This window comes from Parasteatoda tepidariorum, chromosome 11, assembly GCF_982258835.1.
Source record: "Parasteatoda tepidariorum strain Cologne lab strain chromosome 11, Ptep-v5.0, whole genome shotgun sequence".
Taxonomy (NCBI): Eukaryota; Metazoa; Arthropoda; class Arachnida; order Araneae; family Theridiidae; genus Parasteatoda; species Parasteatoda tepidariorum.
Window position 1 is genome coordinate 62,718,975 of NC_141765.1, and position 10,784 is coordinate 62,729,758.

The 10,784-nt window shown below is 27.6% G+C and overlaps 1 protein-coding gene across 1 annotated transcript; it reads left to right on the top strand.

Annotated features, from left to right (window-relative positions):
- The first annotated feature begins 15 nt into the window (after positions 1–15).
- On the top strand, positions 16–9,365 carry LOC139427048 (trypsin-1-like). Its single transcript, XM_071187548.2, has 7 exons — positions 16–186; positions 1,370–1,491; positions 1,775–1,884; positions 3,031–3,106; positions 4,070–4,265; positions 7,157–7,296; positions 9,124–9,365. Exons 1-7 carry the CDS (start codon positions 120–122, stop codon positions 9,295–9,297), a joined length of 885 nt encoding a protein of 294 aa, XP_071043649.1. The 5' UTR covers positions 16–119; the 3' UTR covers positions 9,298–9,365.
- The last annotated feature ends 1,419 nt before the right edge of the window (positions 9,366–10,784 follow it).

The window sequence follows — 10,784 nt, forward strand, 5'->3', positions numbered from 1 at the left end:
TTAATGGGTCATACACACGAAAATAAAGGTAAAAAAAGGACATGTCATAAATATATTTAACCTAAAACCTGTTTTCGATTTCTATAAAGCATTGAAAAATCCTTGTAAGTTGTATAGCTATGAAAACTCATCATTCCAGCATGTTTCTTGGATACTGCTTAGTAATACTTAATTTTTACATAAATGGTAAATATGTTTTATAAATTTTAAACATATTTGATATATCTTAATAAATTCTTACTTTTACTACAAAAATGTTAGAAAGTATTTAATATTTTTTAAAAGTTGAAATTGTCCTAAATTTTTTCTTTGCTGAGAAATTAAATATTTTGTTTGTTACTCGGGCTTTACCTTTCTTGCAAATTTTTATTTCCCCAAAAATGTTGGATTGGTTTTGTTCAAGTTTCGTATTTTACCATTGAAAACTATAAAGTTGAGAATTTTAAAATTATTTAACAATTTACATGCCATGTAATTCAATTCTTTTAGTATTAATAAATTAAAAAATAAAAAGCAATAGTTTATTAAAAAATGCTTTTTACGTGAATATTTCTGAATAAATGAGTTTATAATGGTGTTTATTCAGAGAAAGAAATTTTTGTATCTTATTTCGTAACTCTCTCTTAAAATATCGTTTGCATTATTTAGGATATAGGTCGATCCCTAATACCATTGAGATTGCATAACAGTACGAGAAAATCTAACCGTATAAAAGAGTCAATAAGGTATTTTTTTTTATTTTGCACACTCTGCATTTTTTAAAAACACTTACGAGTGGTTAGAAATAAGAGGTAACCACAGTATTTTACTTCCGCTATTGCTGAACAAGGTGTTTCGAAATAACCACCCTTAATAATTTTTAGGATTTTCACAAAAAAAAAAGAAAAAGAAAACATAGTGGCAGTCGCAAATTAATTCATAGGCACGGGAAACAAACAAAACTAACAACTGTATCTAAATTATACGAATGACTATCGAGTAATGCGGAAATGAAAACAAATTAGAAACTCGTTTGATTTTCCAATGAAGCAGAAAAGTGTTGAAAAAAGGTGGCAATAAGAAACCTCCAAACTTCGTAAATCAATGAAATTGGTTTTTATATTTTTATACTGCTTTCTTTACAAAGTTTTTAACAGTTTTATAATAAAGGTTTTTGTGTTTTCCTCACTTTAATATTAACTTGCGTCCCTTAATATTATGATTTTTGACTTCCTTTTGGACAAAGATTCTAATAATATAGATTAAGAAAAGTCATTATGGAACATTTCGTATTATTAAAAATCCTCTCTTCTAACGGTTGTAAAGTATGAATGAATAAAATGTTCTGCGGAACAAACGAATGCATTCATAACTATTTTAAATTTACTAGCTGCGAAAAGCGAAGGCGAAGAAAACCCAAGTATGGAAAAATGTGGGATCAGTAAAACTTCGGCATCAGATAATAAAATAGTTGGTGGACGAAATGCTCTACAAGGAGAATTTCCCTGGCAGGTAGTTTATTTTTTTTTAACACCTTTTAAGTTTTTGTAGTATTTTAGATTCAAAATATATTTTAACATTATTCTTTCATACTTATTATTATTCTTTTAGGTTGCATTTTTTTTATATTTAATTTTTGAAGATGAAACATTGAATTAACTATTTTACAAACCTTTTAATTCCTGTTTTTGATAACGCCAATAGAAAAACTAATTAGATTGTTTCATTTGAGTTTCAATTGCTTTTTCAAGTTGAAAAATAATAATAACCAATTTTATTCTTAATAATTCTTTAGTTATCTTTTCAAATGAGAATATTACCAATGCTGAGCAGTTATGAACACATTTGTGGGGCTTCTGTAATCAACAAACACTGGGCAGTAACTGCTGCACACTGTATAGCAGGGTAATTATTATTTTTTCTTGAAACTGATTAAATGTAATTTTTTTCACTAATAGATTAAATATTGTGATTTAATGTAATTTTATCATTATTTAAGTTTAAAAATTTTGCTATTTTGTTTTAATGTAATGTTTATTTCAAAAAAGACATTTTGTTTTTTCATCAAAAATGAGATTTTGTTGCGAAAAATATTATGTTAAACGTATGGAATATACTATTTTAATTAATTCAGAAAATTTCAACATTTATGCAGTTTTTTCAAAGATTATAGTTACCATATTATTTATTGTTTTTAGACAATGAGTAAACCAACATTGAAATCAAAAGCATGAAGAAAAAAAACAACTTTTGTTCAAAATATTATAAAAAATATTTTTTACTCGAATTTATGTTTTTGTTCATTTATTTGTTGAAAGACTGTTGTTTGCTAATAAATAAGGGTAATAGCTATTATATTAAAGAAAATAAAAGCATTTGCAATTGTACCAAGAAAAAAAATTGTACCTCACGTAATTTCACAAACAACCGTGTTCCTTTAAGATTATGATACAAATTGAATATTTGGCATTTCATTATCGATAAATTTATAGAAATAATTATTTAAGAAATTTAAAAAAAATCATCAGATCTGAAAATTAACGTGAAACTTTTATTTAAAAAGAATTTTGTCAGTATTAAATCAAATGAGTTTTAAAAATGTTATTACTATAATTTTTATTTAATTATATCCATATATTTAATATTATATATATAATTATAATTTATTAATGTCCTGTTTATTTATGTCTACTATCATGGAAAAAAATCACAAGAAGAGATTGTTCACCCTAATTGGAGTTTTAACAGTGGAGTTTATTTGAAAGTTTATTGAAACAGTTGGAGTTTATTTGAAATCAAAACGCAGTTATTACTCAGTGGTAATATGTGTTACTTTGTGGTCATTGGTTACGATATATATATTTAGGCAAGTGTCGAAGACTGTCAGTTACCTCATATCCCAAATAAATATATCTAAAACTTACATCACTTACGTGTGTTTAAGAAGAAATATTGAAAAGTATTATGTTTGACTAGCTTAATTGACATTTTTTATCTAAAGACATAAAATTTCCTATTATCTAAGATTGAATTATGTGTAATTTCTTACAGGGGATATTTTACAACATATAGAGTTGCCGCAGGAGTGCACAATATTACGACTCGTACTCTTCCAACTAATCATAGAGTAAGTAACGTTCTTTAAGAGCTTTTGTTCTATTGTTGGGAAGATCCTCAGTTGTCCGCTTTCGAACTTCAAATTTTTTCGAGAAAATTTAAAAATCCTTCCACCTGAACGAAATTTTGAACATAATTAAAATGCTTACGCTTGCTAAACTTTTTTCAATTCATTAGGTTCTAGAAATTAATAATAAAAATATCATACTATACTTAACATTCAAATAAATCAAAAGTATTTAAATTTTGCTACAGGGCATTTGAACTGGGAAAGTATTAAAATGTCAGAATTTGTTGCAAAATAACTTATGTAAAAATCCAAAATGAACTTAATTTTTTGCCATAAAAAGATCTTTATATTTAAAATATTTTATTTTTCTATTTATATATCTGAAATGTAACATTTAAAACAGACAATGCATATCAGGATAAAATAAAATTTCCTGCTAATTCAGTTAATTTTTTTTTCTTCAGAAATTAACAAAACATGAAAGTAACGTTCTCATTTACAGCAATAAATACTTTTAAGAAAGACTGATAGCATACTTAGATAACTTTTTTAGGTACATATCTTTATCTCTAACTTAACTTAAAGCTGCTTTTGAAGGGATACACTCTAAAAAATTAAGGATCAAATTTCGATTAAAGTACCAGCACTCAGGGTGCGGGTACTTTTTACCTCAAAATCATTTTTTACCAGAACATGTTACGGCACAAAAATCGGATTGACCGCAATATTAATTTTTTTACTTTAGGCGTTTGCAATATTAATTGCTGTAAAATCCGTGATTAAATAAAAAGTACTCTGAAATTTTACGGCAAAATGGATTTTACGGAAGATGCATCTAAATTGCCGGTACTTTTTAGAGTAGTTGATCTAGAATTTTTTACAGTGTAAGGCAGTAGAAAAAGAATAACATTTAATTGATATATTAGAACATCATTTACACGTGTTTGATATTCTTAACTTTAGGTTATTCCTATCGTTCATGAAGGTTATAATCCTATGACTGGCTTAAAAAATGATATTGCTTTATTGCGATTGATGTCTCCGATGAATATGGAAGAAGCAGAAGGCTTAATTACTGGAGTATGCTTGCCATCAAGAGATATGGCAGATAATACTACAGGCATTGGTACAGTGACAGGATGGGGAACTACAAGCCAGGGTAGGAAAATATAAAATTTATTTCTTTTTCATACTCTAAAAATTAAGCACAGTATTTTCTGCTTAATAATTCTGGCAAGGGCGAGTAAGGTAAGGGTTTTTCTTTTTCATCTAATCAAACTCTTAGAGTCAACAAGAAGATACAATTTCAGGTAATTTCCTTAAAATACTTGTTACTGAATTATAAAAAGGAATGGAATTTAGTTTTATCGTTCTATTTTATCAATTAGTTTTATCATTGTATTAACCTACCATGATTATCAGACTTTGTAATGTTAATAAAAATGAACGAAAAAATTTCTTTAGAGAAGTGACTTAGACGTGTCCTTCTAGAAGTGAGACATCGAAGAAAAACTAATAAAAATTTGGAAAAAACATGACAATCAAAGCTGACGTCATCAGGGGTACCAGCCCTGAATTGTCATAAAATGCAGAACTTTTTTTCCTTTTAGAAAGTCAGAAATACAGTTCTAGCAGGAAACGAAGAATATTTTAAGATATGTGTGTTAGCAAGACAGTATGTGTGTTAGCAAGCATGTCCTTTAATGGCATTTTTCTCTTAAGACTTTTTGCTGCACTAAACGTTCGGATATATAATTTAATTAAAATGTGAGATTTTAACTTCTTTCCATTATTTTGAAGAAATCAAAATAATATCTTTAATAGCACATTAAATTTATTTAAATACTTTGATCTACTCTTAAGTTTCATTTACTAAAAATCTATTTTTTTAAACAGAATTAACCATTTAAATTACACTGATTTACTTATGAAATTTTGGTTTAATCATTTCATGGCGTGCATGCATATTTTACGAAAACGTGCTTGGAAGTTTAGATTTTAATGTGCATTAAAGTGCATTCTTTAAACGAATAATAATTAAAAAGAGTTTGGCTTGAGTTAAAGCAAAATAGTGGTGAGTTTGTATAAAGAGATCAAACATTAAAAGTTTCAACCAATTCTTATTAAAATAAATATTCAGTAAAATGCACAGTTATAGATTTTAACTTTTACTTATTTTTAAACTATTACTTGGGAATTTATAATTATTTTATATCTAACTCTTTTAAAGAAAGATAGAGGTAACATTCAGTAAAAATATTAGAAAATTTGGGATAATAATGAGATTAAAAAGCTTCATTAACATCTCTTCTGCAGTTTCTGACCGAATGCATTAGTTGGATAAATTTTCTGAAAAATGTAAACGATTAGTACCAAGAGCAAGTGAAGTGAGAGTGGATAATTATTTACTTTATGCTTTTGATTATTTACTTTATGCTTCTGTTTACTTCATAAATGAAACTTAATTATTCACTTACTGAGTTTTACGCAACTTTGATTTATTAGACCACATTTTTTTAGAAAAAAACTATTATATAGCAATGAGAGATTATTAGTTATTTGCTTTCTTTTTATTATATTAGTTGTTTATTACATCTGCATTTATTATTTTAAACTGGGGCCATTAGTGCTATTTTTGAATATTTTTTTATCTCTCTTTAAAATCATAATTTTGGAGTTATGAATATTTTACAAAATACATCGGCACAATTGTTTTTTACTGTTGTAAGTAAAACTGAAAACATTTGAAATGATGAAGACAATCTAAAAAAAAATGTTTGCCAAACCTACCTTTTTAAAAATGACCAAAATCTGGCACACAAAACAGTAAGTAGCTGTTATCGAGAAATTGCACTCATATTTTTATTAATCAGCTTCTTTCATTAAAATCAATTTGTGCCTCTCCATTCTCTTTGACATCTCTTTCCATCCTTCATCGGCACTTGCAATAGAACCTATCATACATTTTCAGTTCCTGGTATTTCATCATCATTTCTGGTTATTACATTAAACTCAACCACTTCTACTGGCAATGTGACATCAGAATAAAAATTATCCCCGTCAATTTCATGTTTACAATCATGATAAATTGATCTGATTCTCACACAACTAGAAAATGGAATAGAATCACCACCTAATAAATTGCTATATTCCGGATCACCATGACATGAACTAGTTTAAATGTTTCGTGTTCACTTTGCAAAGTATCTGAATTTCAACTTATTTTATCGATCATAGTACCATAAATATGTATCCAATAATACAGACGCATTGGAAATAAAAACACAAATAGTAATTTTTGTACATAAACATGAATCAGTAGTTACAAAAATGCCAACCAATTCTCCTTTTAACATGTTCCTGAGACTGGTTAAATTTCTCGAGTAACTTTATTTCAAGAAAAAACTAATGCATCTTCGTTCTAGCTAGTGCTACATGCTGTTTAACTCAGAAGAATATGTGTGGAACAAAATTGTAAATGTGCACGCCCCTTTTTATAGTACTTTATTTATTATTAATTAATTAGCGTAACAAAAAGTTCTTAGTTTAAACTATTGCACTGAAAATTTAATACTATTTTTAAAATATTCTCTTACAATGCTAAAGTACTAATTACGAGGAGGTCCCTGCAAACTTCTTGTTATTAAAAATTTTTATTTTGAGCTATTTAATTATCAATTCCTTTACATACTTAAAATATTTAAAAAAAATGGAAGTATTAAAAATTAATTTAAATCCAGCTCTTTAATTAGAGTCATCACTACTTTCTTAAACGACAGATTGTGAAACCTTTTGTATACGTTCAATTACCATAATGCATTAATGATTGCTTTTACAGACAGAAGCGGTTAAAAAAAAAGCAATTTTGTTGTATTTTTAATCTATTCAGTTTTAATGGGAAAACTTGAAATATTTCGTTTCAATTTGTCCCTTTGTGTTAAATTCTATCAGTGAAATAATGTTTAAGAATTAATTTACTTGGTTGTAACATTGTAAAAGTCAATATTACCAATTATTTGATATTCTTATTGGAGATAATTCTATATGTAGGTGGAAAGTTATCTGAAACATTACAAGCAGTTGATATTCCAATATTGAATGATACAGTTTGTCAAGAGGTGTATGGTGATTTATATGAAAACACTATGTTATGTGCTGGCTATGAGGAAGGTGGTCGGGATTCGTGCCAGGTACATTATTCTTATTTTTGTGAATTTTTCCTTTTCATTTTCATGATTTTTTTTTTATTTGTATGATCTTTTTAAATGTTTTAAATTTGTTTTTATTCTCTGTTATTATTTGTTTTTATGAATTTGCTGAACTTTTCTTTTTTTTTATTCTGATAAATTTCTTTTTTTACGTTTATAATTTTTTTTTATGGTTTTGATTTTTTTTTTATGTTTTCAATCTTCTGAATTTTTGTAATTTCATTTTTATGAAACCTCTTATCATGAAAAACTTGTGGAGTTTGTTTCAAATCATGATGTCAAAGGTTTAAATTGATTTTCATTCATTGTTTTATTTCTTTAAATTGCATTAGTCTAATAAGACACTTGAATTTTACTACTTAGTTTAATATCTTGAACCATTTAAAAGTTTCCTTTATATGACAATCTTTCGCTTTCTTCTTTTGTTGTTTATATTTTGTGATAATTCAGCGTGTTTTTGTTATTTATATCTACGCATGGCTATTTTTTTACTTAGGCTGCAGATTAATATTTAAAATTCGCCTACTAAAATACCTTGTTTTACCCATAAACATAATTTTGTATACATTCAATTCAACATGAATGCATCCGAAAGACGAGTAATTTAAAATTTCAATCTGTTGATTATGGTACTGTAAAATATAGAAATGAACCTTTCTGTCCATCGTTTTCTGAATAAATTTAAATAAAAGAGAAGAAAACTCGCAAAATGTGTACCATAACCAGAAGAAGAAAAGCAATAAGTGCTTTTGAAAACTGATTTAATAGTTTTTAAAATTATAAAAAAAATAAATAAATAAAATAAACAAATAAAGAAACGATATCAAAACTTTTTTCATTTGTAAAATGACTGTAATATGAGACATAAATAATATCTGGAACAAAAAAGAAAACAATTCACTGAAAGTAAGAAAAGCGTGTTAAAATTTTCAACGCAGCAATAATAAAATCATTTCGAAAATAAATTCAGTACTTTCTTAGAAAACAACATCAGTGTTAGTAATTTTAAGTGTAATAGAATATTAAACTCTTTATAATTAACTAGTACCTTAACGGCCCAGTGATTAAGGCTCTGAGATATCATTGTATAAAACATGTGTTTAATCTCCATGCTGGCTTTAAGGTCATCCTCTATCAAATTGATATGTTCAAGAATATCTTAAAGTTAAGACAACCGCGTTGCTCCCACTATGCCGTTCGCTTGGAAATTGGTAAACCGTCACCTTCATGACCTTCTTGGTCTACCGCAGGCTGTTAAGAGAAAGTTTTAAGTTAATAATCTATGCAGTCGTAGTAATTCATTTACGTCGCGCTAGAGCTGAACAATGGTCTATTGGCAACTGTCTGGGAAACATCCTTGAGGATGATTCCAAGATATGCCAACGCAATTTTGACACTCTGTAGAGGGGATGGCTGCCCTTCTTTGGTAGCTTGAGTTGTCAAGCACTTAACTGTAGAACAGTTTGACGACCACCGTTAATGTGCACCCCCTGTCCCTTAGCAAGCTGATCAAAATGATCACCCACTCTCTCACTGACCGCAATCAGCGATGCTTGACTTCAGTGATCTATTGGGAACCGTGTGCTATGATCCAGCCGGCAACGACCTGCCCTGTGATGAGACTAATTTAAGATATGTTTTTAAATCAAATATCAGTATACTTGTGCTAAGGTATAGTAATTGTGAGTTCCATCATTATTAAGAACAGTTTTAAACAAGAATATTTGAACTTTGAACATGTTTTTTCTTTCCATTTTTCTCTAATTATTTATTCTAATTTAAAATTTACCACTTCCTTTAATTATTTAGGGAGATTCTGGTGGACCATTTGTTCAAAGATCAGAAAATGGAGTTTCAACCTTGATTGGAATTGTATCGTTTGGAAGAGGATGTGCTCAACCCAAATATCCTGGTGTTTATACTGAAGTTTCTCATTATATGGACTGGATCGTTAGAACAATGAATTCTCTTAACTCTTCTTAGATTTGATAGATCAAGACTGCAACTGTTATTTATTATGAAAATATTTTTAATAAAAATATGTATTGTTCTTTTCTGAAATTTTTTTAAATGAATTCTTTAGATAATTTCGTAGCAAGCATTCTAGGATATCACTTTAAATACATATACAAAAGGATCTCCAAACTCAGTTCCAGCCCTTGAAAGTCGTTTCAGAGTAAGGATGTTATACGGAAGTCAAACTTGGTATCAATAGATAGTTTTTTCATTACATCGAATGCATCTATAATTTTTTTTTCAATTTGACATGTGTAAAGATAATAGAAGAGTTAAAATTGCATTCAGAGCGGACAGTTGCAAGTAAGAATCACTCTGTTAGAACTAAATTTACGGTAGAATAATCGACACCAGTATGTTTATTAAATTAGTTGCAAAGTTTATGGTTAAGAACACTATTCTACTTTCACAGGTTTGAAACTGCTTACAAGTGATAGGGTCAAAAAACCATGGAAACAAAACTATACGGTCTTGTAACCATTTACAACTTGCATGGTTTGAAAACCATAAAAATGAAATTTAGCTGGACATTAGAGTTTGGTTATGTTTGGCTTTTTGCTAGAAAATGGTCATTGAAGATAGGTTATGGTTGAGTTGTGGTTGATCAAGCGATCCATGGAACCTAGCTTAATTAGTTTACCTAGTGGAATCTCATTCGTATCTTTTTTAGAGAACTATTATTAACTTTCTTGTAAAGTTATAAAAATACGCCGTGTTTAAATAAATTAATCCATTTATATAATCTTAAATATTTTTTCTTTGTTTTCAAAGGTATGCTTTTATAATTTAATCAAAAATATGATTTATATTTTTTTATAAAATGGATAACGATTTATATAAAGATATAGATTTCAATAAATAGTTTTTATTACATTATTTATATACATCAATTAAAATACAAATTAAAAAAAATTATCTCAATATTTATCTAAGGTAATTAAAACATTTATACTTGTATTGCTGAGCTAATCAAGATTGACAGATTGTCGAGACTTAGAAAAAAGCTTAATTAATTTTGTTTATTATGTCAAAGCATGGTATGAGATTGTACAAAGATCACTTCATTTGGTGCGGAATAAGTAGATCACTTGGTTTGTTAACTTCGAATCACATTAAAGATTTAGCGATGCTTTAAGAACTCCTTTTAAGTGTTACGTTTGACCTTGATTTAATTAAAGTTAATTGAAAATACTTTTGCATTTCTTTTCCAGGATCATTTATTTATTATAAATATTTTCTTAATTTCAGTTTCTGGGATTGTAAAATTTACAAAATGAGGAATGTATATTATGTAATGAAAATGGCTGTTTTGAAATTGTTACAAAAACTTTGTTGTGAAGCTTGCAGTGAAGATTGTACTAAATGAATGCTTCGGATTTCCTACTTTTTTTTAAAGAAAGAAAAAAAGTGTTACAGATAAAAAATGCGTTGTAAAAATTTGATATTTAAAGTTT